General features: G+C 44.4%; 2 protein-coding genes across 2 annotated transcripts in view; one reads left to right on the plus strand and one right to left on the minus strand.

Moving 5' to 3' along the window:
- Positions 1-25,332, minus strand: part of LOC149316829 (thrombomodulin-like) — a 902,913-nt gene that overhangs the window by 202,640 nt on the left and 674,941 nt on the right. The gene's annotated exons all lie outside the window — the stretch shown is intronic.
- Positions 1-25,332, plus strand: part of XRN2 (5'-3' exoribonuclease 2) — a 98,219-nt gene that overhangs the window by 70,517 nt on the left and 2,370 nt on the right. Inside the window, exons 27-29 of the mRNA XM_089516363.1 lie at positions 7,722-7,861; positions 19,162-19,231; positions 23,465-23,609. Of these exons, the coding sequence (XP_089372489.1) occupies positions 7,722-7,861; positions 19,162-19,231; positions 23,465-23,609 (355 nt within the window). The remainder of the gene's footprint in view (positions 1-7,721; positions 7,862-19,161; positions 19,232-23,464; positions 23,610-25,332) is intronic.

Consider the following 25,332-nt stretch of genomic DNA (forward strand, 5'->3'; position numbering starts at 1 on the left):
AACAGCGGCATTGTATACATAAATGCTGAAACATAAGCATCAGTAGTGCAATCAATGCAACCCTGAAACCAGCACAGCCCTCCCGAAAGCTGCGTCTCTGATGGCCCTGGTGTCCAACCTATAGTGCTTAATAAAAGTCAGTGGTTGGGACCAGACAGCAGCCTTACAGACATCCTCCAAAGGGATCCCCGAGAGGAACGCGGAGGATGCTGACATTGCCCTTGTGGAGTGAGACCGAACCCTGCCAGGGAGAGGCTTGCCTATCAGTTCATAGCAGAGGCGGATGGTACCAGCCACCCATTTGGACAACCTCTGCGCAGACACAGGCAACCCCTTCCTCGGTACCGAGTAGCACTGGAAGAGTCTCTCGGATCGACTGAAGGCAGCAGTTCTGTCCAGGTAGAAGGCTAGTGCCCTCCTGACATCAAGAGAGTGCAGGCGTCGCTCCTCATCCGATGTAGGATTGGATGCGAGAGTGGGCAACACAATGTCCTGGCACATGTGAAAGGCAGACACTACCTTAGGCAGGAAGGTAATGTCCGTCCGGAGGACCACCTTGTCCTTGTGGAACCTCAGGAATGGCTGGTCCCTACGTAAAGCACAGAGTTCGCCCGCACGGCGGGCAGAGGTGATGGCCACAAGAAAAACGGTTTTCCAAGTCAATAGTCTCAAGTCCGTTGTGGCCATCGGTTCAAAGGGCTTGGATTGGAGGGCGGACAATACCGACTCCAAATTCCAAGCCGGCGTAGGCACCGACACAGGAGGATAAAGGTTTAAACAACCCTTCAGGAACCCCTTCACCAAGGGGTCTTTGAAGAAAGAAACCCTCCCCCCGAACTGGTATTTGGCACAGATGGCAGACAGGTAGCATTTGATGGATGTGAGGGACAGCCCTCCATCCAAAAGTGCCATCAGGAACTCCAACACCACTGGAGTGGACACCTGTGCAGGAGACAAGCCCTTCTGGTCAAGGAAGAGGCAAAATCTCCTCCATTTCAGGGCATAGGAGCGCTGGGTGGAAGGTTTCCTCGCGGCCAGGATCACCGCCCTCACCGATTCCGGCAAGGTAGTCAGCGCCGAATCCTCCAGGCCACCAGCGGCAGGCTCTCGATGTCGGGGTGGAGAATCCGGCCGTCCTGGATCGAAAGCAGGTCCGGGCGAGGGTCGAGACGGAGGAAGCATCTCCTGGAAAGGTGGAGAAGGGATGCGAACCACGGCTGTCTCGGCCACCACGGGGTGATGAGGATCGCATGCGAGCGGTCCGTAGCCATCTTGGACACCACCCTGATGATGAGAGGGAACGGAGGGAAAGCGTAGAGGAGCTCTCCCGACCAAAGGAAAGCGAATGCGTCTCCGAGGGATCCGTCCATTCGTTTCCTGGAGCAGAACTGGGGACAGTGGCTGTTCCAGCTGGTTGCGAAGAGGTCGATCCGGGGGGTTCCCCACCGATCGAAGAGGTCGCTGACCGTCTCGGGATGGAGCCTCCACTCGTGGCACACCGAAGAAGATCTGCTGAGGCGGTCTGCCAGCTCGTTGTCCTCTCCGGGAAGGTGAATCGCTTGGAGGAGGACGCGTCTCTGGATGCACCAATCCCAGATGCGGAGTGTGAGATCGAGTAAGGTCCTGGATCTGGTACCACCTTGTTTGTTGATGTAGTACATCACGGTGGTGTTGTCCGTCCTGAGGAGGACCACCCTTCCCGAGACCACAAACTCGAACGCTCTCAAAGCCTTTCCCACAGCAAGCATTTCCAAGGCGTTGATGTGGAGGCGCTTGTCTTGTGCGGACCACCTGTCCTTGACAACCAGGTCGAGCAGGTGGGCGCCCCATCCCTCCAGGGATGCATCGGTTGTCAGGGTCAACTGTGCCTGAGGTTGATGGAAGGGCATCCCGGTGCAGACGTTGGAACTGTCTAGCCACCATCTGAGGGAAGCAACCACCGGTCTCGGTACCGTGAGCCACTTCGAAGGCGGATCCTCCAACGGGGAGAAGACGGAGAGGAACCAGGCTTGGAGGGGTCGAAGACGAAGTCTTGCCCAGGGGGTGACGAATGTCGTCGACGCCATGTGGCCCAGAGCGACTTGGGCATCTCTGGCTCTCACCCTTCTGTGGGAGATGCACGGCCTGAGGGATGTTGTCAGGGCCTGAAACCGATCCGGAGGAAGGAGAGCTAGGCAGTTTTCGGAGTCGAGGACGGCACCGATGAACTTGACCCGCCTGGTCGGCGTAAAGTGGGACTTTTCCTTGTTGACGACCAGCCCGAGGGAGTCCAGGAGGCGCAAGGCGAATGAGACTGCCTCCCGCAGTTCGTCTTGGGACTCGGCTGCAAACAGCCAGTCGTCCAGGTAGGGAAAGACCATGAAGCCCTTCTGGTGAAGGTATGCCACCACCGGTGCCATGCACTTCGTGAAGACCCGTGGAGCCGTGGCCAGGCCGAAAGGGAGCACGTTGTAGTGGTACGAATCGGGGCCGACAGCGAAGGCGAGGAATCTCCGGTGGGACTGTCGGATGCCGATGTGGAAGTAGGCATCCTTCAAGTCGACGGTCGCGAACCACAAGCCCTGGTGGAGCAGAGGTAGAATGGAAGCCAAGGTTACCATTCGAAAGCGACGGTAGTCAAGGAACAAGTTCAATTGTCTCAAGTCCAGGATGGGCCTGATGCCTCCATCCGCTTTCGGTACCGTGAAGTACCTGGAAAAAAAGGCCCGAGAACACTGGTCGGGCGGCAAGGGAGAGATTGCCCCCTTTGCAAGCAAGGTGCGCACTTCGTCGAGAAGGGTGTCCGAGGGGGGAGTGGACTTGAAGGCTCCAGTTGGAGGGAGCTCTTGGAACTCGAGGGCATAACCCCTACGGACGATGTCGAGGACCCACGAGTCCGATGTTATAGAGGCCCAGGTGTTAACATAGGGCCTCAAGATGTCCAAGAAGAAGAGGGGTGAAGGGGAGACGAAGTGCGTTGCGTCCCTTCAGGCCCTCTTCTTCCCCTGGTCGGTGTCCTGCCGGCGGGACTTGCGGTACCGAGGCGGAAAGTTACGACGGCCAGAGGAGGAGGAAGACTGCGAGGGGAAGCGCTGCCTCTGAGAGCCCTGCTGTTGGGGCTGTCGGTCCCGGGAGAAGGTCCCCTGCGACTGACCTTGTGGCTGCCACGGTCGTTGGCGCTTCCGGAAGGGAGAAGCCGGTGCGGAGGACATGCCGTGCTTCTTTGCCGCCGCCTTCATCCTAAACTTGCGGTTTAGGCGGTCGTCGGTCTCGGCGTGGAAGAGGCCGGTCCCGTCGATCGGCATGTCCTCGATGGCAGCCCTGACGGTCGGGTTGAGGTCGGAGGCCCTCAGCCAAGCGTGGCGCCGAAGAGCCATGGAAGCTGACATGGCCCTCCCGGAGCAGTCCACCAGGTTCCTGGAAGTGGTGATTAGCCAGCTTCCAATGGAGTGCGCCTCGTCCCTGATCTCCACCAGCTGCCTCTGGACGTCGTCTGGGACATCTGGAACGAGGGGGGAGATCCGCTCCATGAGGGTCTGGATGTAGGCCCCCATGCACGCGGTGTAGTTGGCGGCCTTGACCCCAAGCGCCGAAGCCGAGTACGCCTTCTTGGCCAGTCCGTCCACCTTTTTGGCCTCGCGGTCGACAGGGGAAGTGGCCTGCTTCGGGACGAAGCTGTGTTGGGCTCCCTCGACGATGGCAGAGTTGGGCCGGGGGTGCTCGGCCAACCAAGGACAACTCGCCGGGGCGACCCTATAAAGAGACTCCACCTTGCGGGAGGGTGCCGAAAAGGCGGCTGGAGAGTCCCAAGACCTCTTCACGATGGTCTGAAGAGAGGGAAGGAGAGGCAGGCACGGCGGAGTGGGGACTCGACCATGCACCCGACGCTCAACCGGGTCCTCGGCGTCGTCCGCTGCAGACGCGAGCTCGATGTCGAGGGCCCTCGCCATCCTGATCACGTGCTCCGTGAAGGACCTGACATCGTCCGACGGCGAAGATGGCTCCGGGTTGTGCAACCTCTGGGGGGAGGCCGGGCCTGAGAGGACATCCTCGTCCGAGGGTGCCTCCGAGGGTAGCAGCGGCTCGTCTTCGGAGTCCAGGTCGGAGGAGAGGGGATCCGTCACCTTGACCTGGGGTCTCGGGCGGGTTGGGGCGAAGTCAACCGAAGAACGGGAGCGCCGACGAGGTGGAGACAGCGACCTCTCACGTCCACGGGGTGGAGTCGACGACCTCTCATAGACAGACACGGTCGGAACCGACGTGGAAGGATGAGGACGGTCCGCGGGAGGGGGGTTCAGTTTGGTGAACTCCCTCAAGGCTCTGTCCTCCGGGACCGACATGTAGTAGCGGCGTGACTGCATGTCGTAGAAGAGGTCCGGAACGTCTTGTCCGTGGGGCAAGTCGTCTTCATCTTCAGCTGCCGAGTGAGAGGGCGACCGGTGCTCCGGGGAACGAGGAGGCGCGGTATCATCCATACCGTGGATGAAATCCATGGTCGGGGGAGGCAGAGGCGTGACCGGTACCGGGGTCCCTTGGTCCAGCGTCGGTTCTTGGTCACGGGGAGCTGATGGAACGGAGGCGCGAGCTTGTTTGGAGGGGGAGCGCTTCTTCTCCTTCGGTCCCGGTAGGTCGGTAGCGGTCCGATCCTTGGAGGACTTTGCCTTCTTAGGGGCAGGGTCGCGCCCAGCCTCCTCGTGGCGCCTCTTCTTCCCATGCTTGGGAGGCTCCCCGGATGGGAAGAACGGGTTGTCCGGGAGGTCCAGGATGACAGCAGCCGCTGTCGATGACGAGGGCCTCGGTGACCTCGTCCCTTGAACCGGCTCGGTCCGCTCCTTCGGTGTCGCATGGCGCGATGCCTTGGACGCCTTAGAGGACGAAGGCGAGGCCAGATGGACCTTAGGCTCGGTAGCCTCCTTCGAACGGGAGCCCTCCGATCCCTTCTTCGGTTTGGAGGCCCGTTCGGTACCCTCAGCACCCGATGACTTCTGGGGGCGTTTGGAGGGCTTGTCGGTGGCGCTGGGCGGTTTGGAGCCACGGGCCACATCGGAGGTGGTAGAAGGAGTCCCGGCCGGGACACACACCACACTGGGGACGGCTGGTCTCCCCGATCCCACGCTGGAGACACTTGCCCGGGACGATGAAGCGGGGGGCGCCAGAGGTGGGACAGAAGAGGACCGCGAACCTCCCTCCTGCACTTTCCCCAGGGCGATCGCAGACGTGAGCCGGGACTCACGGTTCTTACGGGCCTGAGTGGAGAGGGATCCGCAGAGCGTGCAAGCCTTGGGATCATGGCTGGGTCCAAGGCACAACAGGCAGGAGGAGTGCGGGTCTTGAACGGGCACCTTGCCCTTGCAGATGTCGCACTTTTTGAAAGGCGCAGGCATCTTCAAACGTCAAGCCGAAGGGAGATCCAAAACGAGGTCAGCAGTCCGAAGGTCCGAAGTTACCAGGGGCGGGAGACAAAGAATGGTCAAGATACAGTCCGAGGTCAAAAACGAAAGTGATTCCAAGCAAGCAAAAGCAAGCGAAAGTTCCCTGAAGCAGCTAGCGCGGCGGAAAAGAGGAACTGGGGAAAGAGCGGGAAGGCAGGGGCCTTATAACGGGTGGGCGGAGTTACCGCCAAAAAGTTTCAATATGTTGCAGAGTTAACTCTGCCCAGTGATTCCAGAAGTTTCCGAAGGCACTGCGCAGGCGCAGTAAAACCCATTTGTATGATTCGCAGAGACCACGAAGAAGAACTATAGATGCTGGCCATGAAAGCCTTCAATCAAGAGACTGTTTTTGTCTGCTAAGCTTTAGAAGTATCCTAGACCAATTCTTGACCTCCATTTTTATGGGTACTTTACTCAAATGTAAAATTCTCCAAACATCCGTGAAATCTCGTTCATTTTCCCATCTATATTGTTTGTTTGTTTGTTGTTGTTTACTGTCATCAAGGCAACTTTGACTTACGGCAACACTATGAATGAGAAGCCTCAGTCACCCTATTATCAATAGTCTGCAAAATCAGGACCAAGGTTTCCTTGATTGAGTCTGTTCCATCGGTAATATGGTCTTCATCTTTTCTTCCTGCCTTCTGCCTTACAAAACATTATCTTATTTAGTGAGTCATGCCTACTCATTATATGGCCAAAGTACAACAATCTCTCTAGGACCCATTTATTTGTCTTTTTAGCAGTCCACAATATCCAAAGAACTCCTCTCTAGCACCACATTGCAAATGAGTGAATTTTCCTCCTGTCAGCTTTGTTCACTGTCGAGCTTTCACAACCGTACATAGAAATGAGTAATATTATGTCATGGGCAATCCTAACTTTAGTACTAAAGGATATATCTTTACACTTCAACAGCTTGTCTAATTCCTTCATAGTTGTCCATCCAAGTCCTAGTGTTCTTCTGATTTCTTGACTGCATTCTCCATTCTGATTAATGACTGAGCCAAGATATAGAAAATCTTGAACAATTTCTATGTCTTCTTCATCTGCTTTAAAGTTATGTAAATCATATGTGGTCATTATTTTTGTTTTCTTAATGTTCAATTTAAAACTGGCCTCTGTACTTCTCACTGCATATATGGTAGAAGTCTTTATTGTAAAATATTGAACATTACTTTGCATGGGAGATTAATGCAATGGTCCTGTGGTTATTACAGTCCCTGATGTCCCCTTTCTTCAGGTCTGTAATGTGTATTGAGTTTTTTCAGACCAAGGGCCATTCTTTTGTTTTCCTTATTTGTTGACAGATTTTAGTTATAACTAGAGTAGATTTTGTCTCTGTTGCCTGAAACTATTAGTATGCCCTCTGTTCCTGATTATTTCTTTCTTTCCATTACTATGAGTGCAGATTCCACTTCACTTTCTAAAATTGGAGTATCATCTTCACATGGTTTTCCCTTGAATGAACCTGTCAGCCTTTAATCTTTTTTACATTTTTCATCCACAAATTGTTCCAACGTCTTTTTATTTCTACTTGGTCACATAATGTGTTCCCCTGCTGGTTGTAGAGTATCCCCACTCTTGGTTTAAATTTGTTTTGGATTTCTCTGAACTTGTGGGTAAGGTTTCTTGTTCTTCCTTTTTATGTTGTTGTCACCTTCTGTTTCTCTGCATTGATTATTATAGTAGTTCTCATTGTCCCTTCCCACAAGTTGTTGAACAGTTGCATTCCCGGTTCTGACTCTATTTCTGTCATCTTTTATTTTTACTTCTCTGACCTTGATTTCTTGAACAGTTTCATTTCATCTTTTCCTCTCACCACTTCCCTGCTGCCCCTTTCTCCCCTCGTTGCCCTCCTGGGGGGTGTACCACAAACTTTGGGAATCACTGGTTTAAGGCAATACTGTAATTAAAAGACATATTCTGAGCACATCTTTTATATTAGAACTAAACTGCAATTAAATAACTCTAAGAAAGAGTTCTACAACTTCTGGGCCACCATCAAGATGTTATTGTTTCATGTATCACCAGCTGAATTGATTTTATCAGGAAACATACAGTGCACCCACATCATACACTGAAAACCGCATGACAAGCAGGAAATGATGCATGTGTGCCACGCCACCGTGCCCAAACTCCATTGGTTTCACTGGGGCTCAAGCATACGCGGAATTTGCCTCACGCAGGGGAGGGGTCCGGAACGGATCCCCCACATAAGACAAGGGCACACTGTACTAGCTGAAGTCTGATGGAGATGATAGTTTTAGAGATATGATTCCTTCTCCTAATTTCTGCTCCGTTTTTCAGCCATGCAATGTCAAGAGATCGAGGGCAATCAGGAAGTGGAGTTTACAGCAATATTGCTCCTCCTGGAACTTACAGTCAGGGGAATGCATACAGACCACTGCTTAGCAGGCCACAGCAACAGATTCCAAAACTGCTGTCAAGTAAGTATTGAATTTTTAAAAATTGTTTTACTTCATCATTTAGGCCTGATGAAGGTAGAAATTGACAGGTTTTCGTTTGTTTCTGTTTTTTTTCCAATATTTGTTTTCTGTTGCTTGTGTTTGCTGCTAGATCTTAGCAACCTTTTCTGTGTTTTTAAAAATTGTTTGAATGTTTTCTGAGAATTCAGAGCAAGAGCTGGTGAAGAGCAGTGGTTAGAAGGCACTATCCAATTCAAACACCATGTGAGCTACAAACTCATATGTGACCTTAGGCAAGCCACTTCTTTAGTATCAGCATATCAACTGTAAAATGGAGTTTTCTTAATAATATCAGCCTATATTAATTTTCTTCCCCTGCCTTGCTGCCAGGTATTTCCCTTCTTCCATCTCTAATTTGTGAATTGGCAGCTTTCTTCTTAACTTTCACATTCCCTCATCTTTAATATTCAAGAGTAGTAGTAGCTCAGGAAGCAGTGCAGCTCATGGTTATCTGGACCAGTTACTGAAAACAGAAGAAAATTCTGTCTATGGCTTTGCAACCAAACTGAGTTCTCTATATAAAGCTATTGTATATCAAGGCCAACTAATTACCTAGCCCAGTAACGTGTCTAGTGTAACTGGCAATTGATCTCAGGATAATGTCCTTCACATCACTTGCTGTCTTTCAACTCAACAGAGTAAATCTTGGTTGTGAAAGAAAAGAGATATTATTTGCTTCTCTTTCCTCCCTCATTCTCTTCAATATGTCCTAAACAAGATAATAAGACTTGTTCCAGCCTGCCTGAAACCCTGAATTTGAGTATTCCTCTTATATTGGTATGGTACGATACTGCAACACTAGTTGCCCCTCCTTTTTTCTGGCATCTGATATCCTAAAAGGAAACACATAGTTCAGATTAAGACTATTGCAGAAATACTGCTAATCACTTGTATCTGATATGCAAATGTTTGCACATTCAACTGATTCCCCATTCCACATCTTCTTAGAGAGGAACAATGAAGAAATGGTGCATATATATTTGTACTGGCAGATCCTCTGCTCACTTACTTTCTACAATGGTGGATTTGCATGATGTCTGCTTTATGACCTGACTGAGAATAGTAGAAATGTTGCCACTACATAGATCTGAAATATGAGTTTTGTTTAGGGTTAGGAAGTACAGGTATACCTCAGTTAACAAAGTAAATATTTTCCTGGACATTACTTTCTTAATAGAAAATTTGATACCAGTGGTAGAAATAACATGGAAAGAATAGGGATACATACTGTAGGTTCCAATATACAAAAAAGGATGAGAAATTAAATATGTTTCACTGAAAAGTTTATTCAGAACTAACAGTATGCACATTTGAAATGAAACAGCCAGGTCAGGTAAGCCTTACCTAACTGAACAAGAACATTTTGAACCTTCTATAAACTGCTTGTAGGCTTCTTTCAAACTGGATTCAGAAACTATTCTTCTCATTAACCACTTTTCTTATGATTCCTTTTTTGGTGGTCAAATGGATAACTCTATGCTTTTTTTTAACATGCTGAGGAATACTCAAGTTCAGGGTTTCAGGCAGGCTGGAACAAGTCTTATTATCTTGTTTAGGACATATTGAAGAGGATGAGGGAGGAAGTAGCTGGTGAGACAGGCTAATTGACTTTCCCCCTTTCTTTCTGTTTTGTTCTTCACTCATGCTCAGTATTGGCTTCTGGAGGCAGCTGCTGTTACTTTCATAGGCACAGACATCTAGAGTAGGGTTGGCTGAGAAATATCCCATTCTTTCCCAATTTGAGCTTTATTGCAGTGTTTACTGCAGACTTGCTGTTGCAACCTGGCAGTTGAATGACTGTGTTTCTCCAGTCCTTCATCACCCTTGTTGCAGGCCAGGCATTTTTGTTTGCCAGCTGTGCTGGCCAAATGGCCGTAATAAAGTTATTATTATTATTATTTGTTTGCCAGCTTTTCTGGCCTGGAGATGGAACAATAAAGTTCAATACAGTATTGAATGTAACTTGTTATTTTGTGCCTTCAAGTAATTTTCAATTTATGGCAATCCTAAGGTGAACCTGACATACTTAGCAAAAATTATTCAAAGCGGCCTTGCCTTTGCTTTCGACTGAGGCTGAAAGAATTTGACTTGCCCAAGGTAACCCAGTAGGTTTCAGTGGTCAAGCAGGAATTCATATTCTGGCCTCCAAGATCATATTCAAACCACTACACCGCACTGGCTTTGCATATAGTATATAGCATATAAAATACAATCCAAGCAGTCAGATGTATTAGGATGTGTATATATCAGTGGGAACTGCACTTCAGCTTAAGGCTGGGAAAATGTCCCCCTCAAACATCAACAAGACAACTAACCTGAACTATGGATGTGAGCAGATGTGGCTTATAATAAACTCCCAGCAGATGCACTGGGTGATATAATTAAGATGGCAGATAGCCAAAGACTCAACCACACTTGAGGTACCACCTTATCTAAAGATCTTTATTTTGATTGTATAACTGATATGCTGATATCATATCAGCTGATAGGCTAAGGAGAGAATAAAAGAAGCCAAGATAGAACCATAGGTCTCCATTATATGAAAAAGATTGTTTCACATATTCCAACTAACAGTGGACAAGGAGGAAAAGGCGAGGGGCTGGGCTGGCAGAAAATGACTTTGTCAGAGGCTTTGTTAACAGGTATGCCTATAATGCATTATAGGGCAGTGGTAACAATGTCTAGTGACATTGCTTGCTAACATTATTAGAATTAGTTTTTTGTGGGTTTTTCGGGCTATGTGGCCATGTTCTAGAAGAATTTCTTCTAGGCGTTCCACCAGCATCTGTGGCTGGCATCTTCAGAGATTTCTCTGAAGATGCCAGCCACAGATGCTGGTGGAATGCCAGGAAGAAAATCTTCTAGAACATGGCCACATAGCCCAAAAAACCCACAAAAACTATGGATGCTGGCCATGGAATCCTTCCACTTCACATTATTAGGATTGTTTGGTGACATTGTCATATTACAGTGTTGTTTTGGAGGGCTCATTTGTAGGAAGTTGGGGGTGTTTTCTTTATCCTTAGGGATTGCAGGCTACCAAATCAGTAATGGTACTAACAAAAAAGTAACACATGCATTAACTTCAGCAATGACAGCCTTTGATTTGAGCTAAATAACATGTCCTTGTTGCAGCTTGTATAAGGTAGTTAAGATATCATTACATCTGTATTAGAGAACCTATATTAAAAGGTCAGCATGGCATAGCAGTTTGAGTGTTGGACTACAACTCTGGGAGGCCAAAATTCAATTCCCAACTCAGCCATGGAAACCCACTGGGTGAAGGCAATGGCAACCTCTAAACAAATTTTGCCAAGAAATCCCTATGAGCCTTAGGGTTGCCATAAGTTGGAAATGACTTGAAGACACACAGCAGCAGCAACAACATCTGTATTGGCCCTCCAAAGTTTGATTTAGACAGCTTCTGCCTATTTCTGAAATCCAAGGATATATATTTTTCCTGCAGCTCACAACTATAACTAATTGCCAGCTTTGAGACCAGATTTTCTAATTCAGGGGTAGGCAACCTTTTTGAGCCGGGGGCCGGGTTGCTGTCCCTCAGACAACTGGGGGGCCGAAGGGGGGGGAGCTTCCACCCTCCAGGGGCGGGGCCGCATGCCGGGGGTGGAGCTTCCACCCTCCGGGGCGGGACTGTGTGCCGGGGGTGGAGCTTCCACCCTCTGGGGGTGGGGCTGTGTGCCGGGGGCGGAGCTTCCACCCTCTGGGGGCGGGGCTTTCTCTGCTCCCTTTCCCGACCTCCAGCTGTCTGAGAGACAGCTAGAAGTGGGGGGAGATTGGGAGAGGGGGGTGACAGGTGCGCGCCTGCTCCTCCTGCCCTTCTGTGGCCCCCAGCTGCCTCTCAGAGAACCAGTAAGGGCCCGTGAGGGGCAGGAACAACAGGCGTGCGGCCCCTGCTCCTGTCCTCGGGGCTTTGCCAGGCCTGAGGTGTCCTCCGAAGGACACCTCAGGGCTGCCAAAGCCCCATGGGGAGGAGGAGGTGTGTGCCTGCCCTCTCCTCCTTGGCCCCTTCTGTCGGCCGAACGGGCTCCAAGGAGCCCTTTCGGCCGAAGGGGACGGCCGAAACCACTCTCATTGTTAAAGCAGACCTTTTAGCATTGAAAGCACTGAAAGTACACAGAAATGCACTTTGGAAAGTCACACTGTCTCCCCTTCAGAAAGAGTGCATATCTCTAAAACTGACATGTCATCATCATCACTACCACTTTCATTGTAAAAACAGGCCTTTTAGCATTGAAAGCACTGAAAATACACAGAAATGCACTTTGGAAAGTCACACTGTCTCCCCTTCAGAAAGACTGCATGTCCCACAAACTGACATATCATCATCACTACCACTCTCATTGTAAAAGCAGACCTTTTAGCATTGAAAGCACTGAAAATACACAGAAATGCACTTTGGAAAGTCACACTGTCTCACCTGCAGAAAGACTGCATGTCCCACAAACTGACATATCATCATCACTACCACTCTCATTGTAAAAGCAGACCTTTTAGCATTGAAAGCACTGAAAATACACAAAAATGCACTTTGGAAAGTCACACTGTCTCACTTGCAGAAAGACTGCATGTCTTCATCTTCCTCCTCCTCTTCCTGCTCCTTCCTCCTTCTTCCTCCTCTTCTTCATCCTTCCTCCTCCTTCCCTCCCTCCTGCTCCTTCCTTCCTACTTCTTCCTCCTCTTCTTCATCTTTCCTTCTCCCTCCCTCCCTCCTCCCCCTGCTCCTTCCTTCGTTCCCTCCTTCCTTCCTCCTTCTTCCTCTTCTTCTTCATCCTTCCCTCCCTCTCTCCTCCTCCTGCTCCTTCCTGCTCCTTCCTCCTTCTTCCTCCTCTTCTTCATCCTTCCTCCTCCTTCCCTCCCTCCTGCTCCTTCCTTCCTTCCTTCCTTCCTCCTTCTTCCTCTTCTTCTTCATCCTTCCCTCCCTCCCCTTTCCTTCCTTCCTCCTTCTTCCTCCTCTTCTTCCTCCTCCTTCTCTCCCTCCTGCTCCTTCCTTCCTTCTTCTTCCTCCTCTTCTTCATCCTTCCTCCTCCTTCCCTCCCTCCTGCTCCTTCCTTCCTACTTCTTCCTCCGCTTCTTCATCTTTCCTTCTCCCTCCCACCCTCCCTCCCTCCTCCCCCTGCTCCTTCCTTCCTTCCTTCCTTCCTTCCTTCCTCTTCTTCATCCTTCCTTCCCTTCCTCCCTCCTCCTCCTGCTCCTTCCTTCCTTCCTTCCTTCCTTCCTCCTTCTTCCTCCTCTTCTTCATCCTTCCTCCTCCTTCCCTCCCTCCTGCTCCTTCCTTCCTTCCTCCTTCTTCCTCTTCTTCTTCATCCTTCCCTCCCTCCCTCTTCCTTCCTTCCTCCTTCCTCCTCTTCTTCATCCTTCCTCCTCCTTCTCTCCCTCCTGCTCCTTCCTTCCTTCTTCTTCCTCCACTTCTTCATCCTTCCTCCTCCTTCCCTCCCTCCTGCTCCTTCCTTCCTTCCTTCCTCCTTCTTCCTCTTCTTCTTCATCCTTCCTTCCTTCCTCCTTCTTCCTCCTCTTCTTCATCCTTCCTCCTCCTTCCCTCCCTCCTGCTCCTTCCTTCCTCCTTCTTCCCCAGGGCTTCCCCCGCCCCCCTGGGAGGCCGAAGGACGTCCCAGGGGGCGGGGAAAAGGAGCGCTCCGGCGGCCAAAATTGGCAGCAATCGGCGGCAGGGTTGGTCTGGGGCCGCTCCTACGGTGCCCGCGGGCCGGATCCGGCCTGCGGGCCGTAGGTTGCCGATGCCTGTTCTAATTAGTAACTTTGAACTTTCTGTTGCCAAATGTAACAAATTGTTTTCACACTTTGTACCTTCAAGTAATCTTTTCAACATCAGTCTGTGTATTCTGAAACCCTGTTCATATAGAGAGACTCTGGGGAATATTCTAGGGTAGTACATTTCAAGCTGCCTGATATGGGGAGCTGACAGTTTTCCCCATGTGTGCCAAGGACTGGTGCCATATTTATGCCTATTGGCAAGTTATTTTTTTGTTTCCTGGAAACACTCTAGTCCTGGACCATCACTTTGGGTGTCACTGTTCTAGGGTGCACATACAGGACCTTGGTGTTTTTGGGCTTGAATATTACTTACTGGGAAGTATTTTATTGTTCTGAATTTTAATATTTGTATTAACTTTTAATTGTTCCTCATAGCATGTACACCACTGGCAGGTCTTTATTTTATTTCATTTATTATAATTGATTGTATGTACAATGCTGTGTAAATTTACTGTGGTAAATAAATAAATAAATAAAAGTTGTGGTATGCTTGTAACAATTTCCTGTGGTTGTATGATGTAAGGGAAGAGAGTAAAAATGAGCAATCTGTCCTCCAGGGACAGCTCATCTGCCATGACAGATCTCTTTGAGGAACTCCATAGATTCCATCAATACCGCTGGAAATTGATATAATGCATAGTGCTGTGTGTGTGTGTATGTGTGCGACCTCATATTGCAGATGTTTGTTCATATATTGGTTTGTCATGATCTAATTCAAACTCTGCTTGTTAAACTACTGAATACCACTCCACCTCCGTTTTCTTAAATTTCACCATATTCCAAGACTATTAACTTCTGAACTTTATATACCAGGCTTTTATATATTTTCCAAAACATATTTTTTGTAAGTGAATCAGAATTAGAGTGTAGCAGGATAATGCAGTCAATCCAATCTAAGCTCTCCCAGAGCAAACTGTGAGGGTTAGTGTTGTTCCCTGATTTGACATTGATGTGGCAATTTTCAGCTGATGAATAATTGTATGCTGATAGCTTTAAGAAGTCAAGTGGAGTCTAGCAGTACTATCTGAATGTAGGCTTGGTTCTTCCTTCCCTGAATATCTCATTTTATTACCTTCATTTTGGTCAGCAAACTTGTCAATTAACTGACTTTCCATTAATCAGAAAAAAGTCTTTCTTAAATCAGTAAACACGAGGCCTTGCCTTTGATTGCCATACTGATTATATAAGTCGTCGCTTGAATTGCTTCTGGAGAGCACAGCTTAAATCACTGCACCATTCTAGGACTTGCTCACAATTTCAAGACTAACAAATTATTAACTGTCGTTTTTCTTCTTTTAATCTGTATCTGTCTTTGAAGTGTTTCATTTTTGTATTTCCTCCCTTTTTCTCAACTCAGTACAGAGGAGCAATCCCCTGTCCAATGTAGCAGGAATCACGTGCTTTTTACTGGGACGTTTTAACCCACTCCTCTCCTCCTCACTTCAGTTTTTCAACTCCTTTGCCATAGCCAGTGGGTTTTTATTCTTTCTTTGTTCTCTGTACTTCCTTTTCCACTTTCATCTTCTACTTTCATCTCATTTATTTCATTTATTACAGCAAATAACCAGCATACTACGTTCATCTGTAACTTATCAACTTCTGTGTCAACATGGTCTCATGATGCAGGATTGTGTACCTTATATATACGTAACGAGTTTGACCTATTAGAATAGGGATGAGCAACATGTGGCCCTCTAAATGATATCATCCCTCATCTTTGGTTGTGTCGGCTAGGGATGATGAGAGTTTCAGTAAATAAATATCTGTAGGACTACACATTCTCCTGCTTTGCTATGCATCCTGAATGTGGAAGTGCTGACATTTTGTTTGGCTGACATTTTAATACTAGATGGAATTCATAGAATCATGGAGTCATAGAATCATAGAGCTGGAAGAGACGACAAGGGCCATCCAGTCCAACCCCCTGCCATGCAGGAACTCTCAGTCAAAGCATACGTGACAGATGGCCATCCAGCCTCTGCTTAAAGACCTCCAAGGAGGGAGACCCCACCACTCTCCAAGGAAGTGTGCTCCACTGTCAAACAGCCCTTACTGTCAGGAAGTTCCCCTCAATGTTGAGGTGGAATCTCTTTTCCTGTAGCTTGCAACCATTGTTCCGAGTCCTGTTCTCCCCTCAAAAAGGTTACTGCCTCCTTAGTGTGAAAAGAGAGAAGAGCTGGAGCCCAACCCTGTCCATGAAAATGGATTTTTGCTAGTCTTCTACAAAAAGCAAAGCATAGAAAGATGTGCGCTGGTTTTATATGGAAAAGGCTCCTACAGTTAGTTCTCTCTTAAGTTCTTTGTTTTTTCAGAGTAGACTGGCCAGTCAGTATCAAGATAATTCTAGTAATACTTAATCTTTACTCAAATTTTGTCCTTCCCCTTCATATGCTTAAATAACCAGTAATAGTAGTTTTTTCCCCATGACATATCTCACAAGGTTTGTAAATGCCTGAATTTCATTGTTTATGGCAGTGCTGTCTTCCCTAATTACTGTGTAACTATATCTAACTTTCAATTCTCCACAATAGATCTATTTGTGTGTCTTATAGTTGGCATAGGAACATCCTTTATGTCTTATTTCTCACGAACATAGTGCAAGAAGCTTTTGTTTTTTCACTTGTTGGCTGTGAATTACTGTGATTGAACAACACCCAAACAGTAATTGCCAGTGTTCAAAAATGGGCTGAATTTCTACCAGCAGAGTTATGTTCGTGTCAATCAGACTTGCCTGCACTGTACACAGTTCTCTCAAGTGCCACCGTAAAAGGCTTCTGTTCAGGTCAGACCATTAAAACATAAGCCATCCAGTCTGTTAGTGCATTGAGAGGGGCTCAGATTTCCTTCCAGACATTCTTTTTTTTAAAGCCTCCAATTGACAAAGGGAATGTGACATTCCAGTAAATTATTGCTAGGCCTTGATGTCCTTGAATATTAACAACTTAACAGAGGCATTACTATCCTATCGTATATATCCATTAGACAACTCCTGAAACCAGCTGTTATAATTAGGTTGCACTTAAACATCATTGAAGATAATCAAAGATGTCACTGAAACTGAAGCTTTTGATTGATACATGATTTAAGTGTTTTGAACTAGCTGGGGAGCTATTGATTGTATGTTCCTTTCATTCTGTTTACTGATGCATTTATTTAGAAAAACAGCAGCCATTTAATTGCATGGCTTGTTAAAATGATGTTGTTGCTGGTACATCTTTGTAGTATGTTGTACTTTTGTACTAAGAGAAAACTGAAGTGGTTGTGCTTAGTAATATCAGATGGCTGTAATGCTTTGTGTCCTTAGTCTCAGTTTGCCAAGTGTGTATCTTGCCAGAGTATAGGTTTATAACACAAGTTACAATAAACAGATTAATCTGTTTTTTTTAAAAAAAAAAATTACAGTCTTATCCAATCTAGAAAATTTGGGGTAAGCAATAACAAATACACAATTGAGAGAGAATAGCTTCCATGTGAGCTGTTATTAGCATTAATAAGTATGAATAATGGGACTGAAAGATTTTGGCCACAACTCTTACATATATTTACTGCAAAAAAGGCCGATTATACACAGGTGAAGTAAAGTAAACAATAAGATTGTGATTGATTTCTTGGCTGCTGAGGGAAATTCTCATTGATAATCACATAACATAATAAACTAGTGATAACATTAAAATCTATCAAAATAATTTTAAATATTTAAATTTAAAAATTAAAAATGGGTCTTGACTCCCATGCATCCCTCCTGAATTGCTGGGAAACTGAAGGTGCAGGGCAAGGCTGTGGGTTTTGCGGCTGATGCCCAGTTCTGTTTTTCCTTGTTGTCAGAGTCAGATGAAGCTGTGCAGCTATTGGACCATGTTCCAGATGCTGTAATCAACTGGATCAGAACCAGTAAAATGCTGAATCTTGACAAGATGGAGGCTGTGTAGACTGGATATCTGTTCTGAATAGGATCTGTCCTAGAGAGGGTTGCACTCACCTTGAAAGAACAAGTGCATAACTGAGGAGTACTCTTGCATTCATCTTTGTCCTTGGAGGCTCAAATATCTTTACTGTATCAATGTACGTTTGGCTTTGGTTGACCTACCAGCTGTAATAACTCATTACACTGGTATATTTCCCATCTAGATTACTGCAGTGCACTATATTTGGGGCTACCCTTGAAGAACACACAAAGTGGAATATAGTGCAAAATGCAGCAGTGCAAAATGCAGCAGTTAGGTTACTGTCTAGAATACTGTGTTAGAAATTAGACCATTGTGTTAGAAACCATATGGCACCAGTTTTAAAACAACTGCTTTTCCAACATACTTCTGGAGATGACAATCACAGCCCTCAATGGTTTGAGGCCTTGTTGCTTGAAAGAGAACCTTTCACTGTATATATCTGCACAAACAATACCTGCCAGGGTCACCCCTCAGAGTCACCATTGGGAGCAGTAGGTTGCAAAATGCCTTCTCAGCTACAACACCTCCCAAATGTCAGCAATTTTAAATTTCAATGCAGTGTTAAAATTTGCTATTCACACAGGCTTTAGGAGGTTAGTAATTGCCCCAGCTGGCTCAGGAAGGGAGATTGTCAGGTAGCTGATATTGCAAAAGAACCCTTAACCTGTTCTGTCCACCCAGGAACATCATGCACTCAAAACTGGCAGGTGAAGCAGCTGGTTAATGGTTAGATTTCTGTGGTATAAATCAGGTCAGCAGATTCATGCAGGATTAAATCCTAGATGTGTTGACTTCCCAGCAAGTGACTTGGCATTAGAAAATAGGATTTTTAAGCAAGAAAATCTACTTTCACTGTCACAATGTCTTTCTTGGAAGGACAACTAGCTGCTTGTCTTTCCTTCCCCTCATTGGAGTCTTCTACCATATCCTTCTCTGCTTTTAATTGAATAGTCACTCTAAAGTTTTCCCATTCTCTAAGACACCTGTTCAAAACCCCTTAGAGTGTCAATAAAAATACTTCTCAAAATGGCAGAGTTTTAAAAGACCCATGCAATGCAACTACCCCATTAATATTTTCTGCACCCACATATCTATCATACACTCATATAAAAATAAAAAAACAAATGCATACTACCAAATAAATTATTAGAAATTATAATGTGGCCTTCCTTTTGTTAAAAGTTATTTTACATTTTTAAGGGTTTCAGAATTCATCAGTTAAATGACTTATGATGGGCCAAAAGATAGCAGTAAAGAGATTTAACTTTTATTGCTGCTGTTCCAAAGTATCCACTGAATTTTGGGAATCAAACATCTTTATATATTATGAGAGAAGGCCTGCTTTTTCCATTTACCCAACTATTTTGTAAATACTTATTTGCCCAGTGCATGTTTTTAATTATTGAATCTATAAAAATTCTTGATTTTCTAATGTTTGTAGAAATATTATATTTAGTTAACATTTAGTTAATATTCATATTAAAATTAATATATTTTAACTTTTGCTTCATTTTTTCTTTACAGATGTTAGGCCCCAAGACTCCTGGCAAGGCCCTACACCTCTTTTTCAACAGCCACAACAGAGATTTGACAGGTATAGTTTATAATACTTTATTTTTAATTCTAATTCTAATATCTTTTTCCATATGTTTCCCCCCATAATTACATTCTCAGTATTAGGCCAACTCCCAGTATAATTAGTTTAGCTTATATTTTTGTTTTAAGGAAGTATCATTTAACTCTCTAAAGATATGAGTCATTTAAAGGAGAAATCCTTGCCATTAATCATTAGAAACTTCAAAATTAACTTTGCTGTTGATGCTTCTGGTACAGCATTCTTGTTTCTTTGGCCTTTATCTCATTCAGGCTTTTGAGGCACTATGAATTTCAACACAGACAGCTTAAAACTGCATTAGGTTTTGGACAGGCTAAACAAATTTCTTTTTAGGAGAGTCGTGGAGCTTAATGAGGCATAACTAATGGTGGTCCACTTTTATCATCACTATGCTGGAACCACAGCATTAGTACAGACCAGCCATTGATTCTTGCTACAAACCTCTTGAAGTCCTAATCAGCTTCTTTGGTACAGCTTTTTCAGGCCTGACAAGTCTTTTGTAGGGCAGTGTCACTATAGGTCAGTAGTTATTAGTTGCCACTGAAAACAGTTTCTTTAACTACTTAAGACTGAACTGAATTAAATGCAGGAGGGACTCTAGCGAGGATTAAGGAATCTGCAGTCCAATAAGTACCATGGAACATAGAGAATGTGACATGGTTTGATAATAAGGGATGTTTTATATATCTGTTTCTTCCTGGAGAAGCTGATTGTATGCCCTTAAAACCAGATATCCTGGAGTTTGCAAAGAGTATCTCTCTATAATTTCTATTCTGTCCTGTAATGAAAAATGGGACTATACATGTAAAATTGTTGTTAAAATGAGCATATTTGTCTTTTTAACTGTTGATTTTATGCTATAACAACTGATAGCAAAATCTGGTACTCATTTTCCTAAGTAATGGATTCAAATAAATCCCCATTTTAATTTTTCTGTATGGCATCACATTTCTAAGACAATATGTTTTATTTTTGAAATTCTGCTCTCAGACTTTAACACAAAGCACTAAATATCTATATAATAATTTAAACAGTTTATATGTTTATTACAGTATAATCCACATTCTTGGTCACAGTCTCCAAATTGGCCCAAAAAAGAAGACTATAATAAGGTTTTGAACCTGGTACTTCAACTTCTTTGGGTGCTTTACAAACAAACATTTTGGACTTCAAATCTTGAATACTTTTCTGTTCTGCCATGCACATTTATGAACCAGTTTTGAGCCAATCTTGATATTTAAACTTTGGTTGATGTCCCAAAACAACTTTGGGAGTGTTCAGCAAAGTTCAGCTTTAAAAAAATAATCTGGTTTTATCCATTTAGCAAGGAACTTGGTATTAAACAGTTTTTAATTATTCTTACAGAAGCTTGATCTGTTGAACTTGGACTTAGACAGGCTTGTCCATTTGCCTGAGTAGTAGGCACCAGCTATGCATACAAACAGTTTCAGAAGAGAATTGATCCTGCTTAAGAGAAGCAAGTTTAAATGCCTTTCAGATGCAAAAACAAACAAACAAAAAAAATAAGTGTTCTTTGGATTCTGGCATTCTTGTGGTATTTTGAGGCTGCATCCACACTTCAGAAATAATCTGGTTTGACTTCACTTTATCTGCCATGGCTCAAAGCTATGGAATTCTGGGAATGGTAGTTTGTTGAGGCACCAGAACAAACTACCATTCCCAGAGTTCCAAAGCTTTGAGCCATGGCAGTTAAAGTGGGGGTCAAACCGGGTTATTTCTGCAGTGTGGATGCAGCCTAAGAAACCTTTAATCTGATCTAGAGTAGATAGTATTTACAGCTTTGAAGTAATTCATTACAAATTATTAGTTATATGTAATTCATTACACTAGTGTTGTAAATTAATAAAAAATAACTTAGGATACCTTGCAATCTATATCTGAACCTATTTTGTTACTGGAATGTGGCTTCCTGCCCCTTGTATTTGACTTTGTCTTTTTAACTCTGTTTTTAACTTTGTACTGTTATATTTTTCTTGTGTATGTATGCCGCCTTGATCAGGTCACTGGAAAGGCGGGCTACAAATAAAAACTATTATTATTATTATTATTATTATTCAGTGCTGGCAGAGAAATATCACATGGTTCAAGAGCTGGCTTGTAGTATGTCTTAGGCTATTGCTGCCTCATGGGCTGTTGTGGTTAAAGTGACAAAGAGGTGGATGGGAGGAGCATGTGTGCTATATTATAGGTTGGTGCAGTTGTGGAAATTGTTCAGCCCTCCAGAGGTTGTGCTGCAGCTCCCATCACCCCTTCCCAGCATAGCTACTAGTGAGAAATTCTGGAAGTTACAATGCAAGAACATCTGGAAATCTAAACGATTCAAGCTAATATCATGTAACATTCAGATTTGTTAAAAGTACCTAAACACAATACTTACTTTTGAGAAACAGGAAAGAAAAGTATTACTATTTTACTAATTCTAACTATAACAGTAGTTATAGTTAGCTAGGGATCTTTGAACTGGTAGAACTTAGAGCTGTCAGTAATTAATCTCTTTTTTAAATTAACTGTCCGTCCTCTGTCGTATCTACTTACTTGCTTCCAGAAGATCAAGTATAGGCCAAAGCTATAGCTGTTCACTTGGTGTCTGTTGCCTAAAAGGGCACTAAATGTTGGTATTTGCAGTACTTTCCCCAAGTGCATGTGATATTGATCGTATAGCTAGCCAGGTATATTGTAGCTATGCTCTGGTATTTATTTAGTACTGTGAATGATACAACACTTTGCTGTAGTAAAGTGTTTAAGCAAATTTCAATTTTTACATAGAATATTTTTAGATAGAATCATGATCAAGCAATTCTTGCTGCTACGAGTTGTTAAGTGTTTATGCCATGCTTATACATTCTTCTGAGTCCAAAGTGTTGTTGTTAAATTTTAAAGTGGTGAATAGCTTAGAACCTGTCTCCTCATATCCCATATCTTTCTGCCTGACTACTTAGGATGCCTTCAGAGGGCCTTCTCTGAGTGCTGTCCCCTATAGCAGTGAACCAGATGGCTGTCAGAAAGAGAGCCTTCTATAGTCCTGTAGCCCCGTCTGTGGAATGACATGCCAGGCTAAGACGTCATTTATATTTTTATTTTGCTTTTAGTTTAGTCTTTGTTGTTGGCAGTTAACATTCTAATATTTTAACATTTTGATATTGTAACTTTTTGAGATGGTTTTAGTTTCTTGTTTTTATTGTAAAAATTGTGATTTTATCAAGTGTTTCGTTTTTTCATATCTGTTAACCACCCAGGGGGTACATCCGGTTGAGTGATTTATAAACCTTTAAAATAAATAAGTATATTTTTATTCCAACAAGGAATATGTATAGATATACCTGTTGCTTTATAGTGGTACTGCTTAGCCCTGACACTTGAAGGTGGTTAAAGCATTCTTGTTGATACTCCAGGATAGCATTCTTTGCAATAATGGACATTGCATTTGTGTTCCCATATAAACTGTACAGCTAATGTTGGTCAGCCAAGGCCAATTAGTGCTTACGTTGCTAGGTCACTATGGTCAATTGAAAACAGCATCAATAGAACTTGAAAAGGTTTCTTCCCGATCAGACCTTCTTCTGTCATATTGAGAAGAATAATGGGGGTAAGGTGGGGGGTGGGATGGTGGGGGAGATAACAGCTAAACTACTACCCTGGATTCAAACAATTCTGCAGTAAGAATTCATTTGCAACCTGCAATTAACAAGAAAGAATGGATTCCCAGATTGAGCCTGGACATCCAGAAAAGAAAGCCTCACTCTTACACTTGTTTACTTTTGAGATAATGTTATGTTTTCTCGATGCAATTTATCTTAAATCTGCACTTCCACATCAATGCAGAGAGACAAGTTGGAGTGTTAGAGATACCAAATGGATCAGATCCTTTCAGTTCATTTTTAAAACCTGAATTTGACCAAAGTTCTTAAATCTTTACGTTTGTAGCTAAATTAATAAGGAGTGAAAGGACAAGATGCAGGATTTCATTGCCCATGGTTTGGTTTGGTTTTGCTTTAAGTTCTGTCACTAAGGAAGAAGCCACATTGTTCTAATAACTGCATGCCTGATATGAGGCACTCATTCTTTCAGTAAACAAGCTGTATACTAGGTAGAATTTAAACACGCCATACTCCTCAGATATAATGTTCCTTGCAAAGCTGTCACTTTTGTATTAAGGATAAACAAACAAGGCTACATGTGTTATTTTCTCAGAAATTCTGGGGCCACTCCTCTTCTTGCTTGGAATCGTGCATCCCATTCTCAGGGACCTCCATACCAACAAAATCAGTACCAAGGTCCAGGTGGACCAGTGAATTACTCACAGAGGCCCAGCGATCGGAGGGAACGTGGAAGACAGGTAACAAAGAATGTTGGGAGTGTGCAATCTTCTAGGAAGCTACCAGCTAAAGGAAAGTTGTTCCTTTACTTATGAAAAAGAAAAAAACATTCTCTACATGTTAGCTAGGTAGAGCTATATTAGCTATGTTAAGTGTTTGTAATATGTTTAGATAAGGGTGTGGTTTTACAAAGTCCTTGGGCACTCAGTGTGTTTTTCAGATAATATTTTCTAATGAAAGTTAAATATGGTTAGGTAAAGGTAAAGCTAGTCCCTTGCCATGAATGTCTAGTCGTAACCGACTGTAGGGAGCAGTGCTCATCTCCATTACTAAGCCAAAGAGCCAGTGTTGTCCAAGGACTACTCTGGTGGTCATGCAGCCAGCATGACTGCACCGAATGCTGTTACCTTCCCACCAAAGTGGTACCTATCTATCTATTTGCATTTGCATGCTTTCAAACTGCTAGGTTGGCAGAAGCTGGGACTAGTGATAGGAGCTCACCTCATCATACAGCACTCGGGCCTTGAACTACCAACCTTCTGATCATCATAATTGGCGTCTTAACCACTAAGCCATTGCATCCCTTCAATATGGTTAAGGCCATTGAAGTTAACAGTCCTTAAGTTGTAGCCAACTTATGCTGTTGATTTCAGTGCTTAATATTTTTGAACGTGTGCCTGTTTTCTCGAATATAACCATATTATATGCATCAAATAATTTCCACCAAAAAATATCAAAAAGACGATTGTCAATAAACTGCCAGAAGATCTTTTTACTGCCTGCAGGTTTATCCTTCAGAAATAATTACTCCATGGCAAAGACAAGGACCTGGAGAAGCTGCTGCTGTACCTCCTCTATGTACAGTGCGCCCACGTCATATGCGGGTGCCTTTAACGCGGCTTTCAGCTTGCCATGGTATCATGCACAAGCCCCATTATTTTAAATGGGGCTCAAGCATATGCACTATTTGCCTTACGCGGAGGGGTCTGGAATGGATCCCCCGTATAAGGCAAGGGTGAACTGTATATGTTCTCTCCCTTTTTTTCTTTTCTTTTCTTTTTTTCCCCTGCCTTTGACTGTAAGGTGGGGCTTGGCTGGCTTATTTGAGTCAAGAGTTATTTGAGATGGGGCACACCTGCCTTTCTTTTAGACTTAATGGCCTCTCCATCCTTTAATTCTGCTGCTTTGTAGTAGCCATCATTTGTTTAAATTCAAATTAGGAGTGCTAATTTCACCTCTTGAAAAATTACAAAATTTGCAGTAAACTTTTATATTCTCTTGTTGAAACTGAATTTGGGCCACGGTGGCAGGCATCCTGAAACTTTGAAGAGGTTATACTACTCTGTCCTACTAAAATCAGCTTTTAAAAACACATTTCTTGGATAAATTTTTCCAAGTATGGATCTGCAAAAAGGTACTTTTAGGGGCATAGTTTCTGCCTGTAGTAATTATAGAAAAGCTCATTCCTCCTCTTTTAATTTCCCTCTTATATATACAGAATTGTACACAATCTCAAAGACAAAAAAAAAAATATTTCTTAATCTTGATTTTTCCAGTTCCCTTGATCCATTGACATTACATTGCTAGCACCAAAACACAGTAATCCATTGACATCTCAGACCCTGCACTTGTGCATTGCTGGGATAATTGCATGAGAATGTAAGTGTTTCAGCGGTTCGGTTTGGAACACCTCATACGGAAAACTCCATTGAAATTGACAAGATGGTCCTGAGCGTTTGGTGG

The sequence above is a fragment of the Sceloporus occidentalis genome, unplaced genomic scaffold, assembly GCF_023333645.1.
Source record: "Sceloporus occidentalis isolate IW3139 unplaced genomic scaffold, rSceOcc1.0.p SCAF_3, whole genome shotgun sequence".
NCBI classification, from domain to species: Eukaryota; Metazoa; Chordata; class Lepidosauria; order Squamata; family Phrynosomatidae; genus Sceloporus; species Sceloporus occidentalis.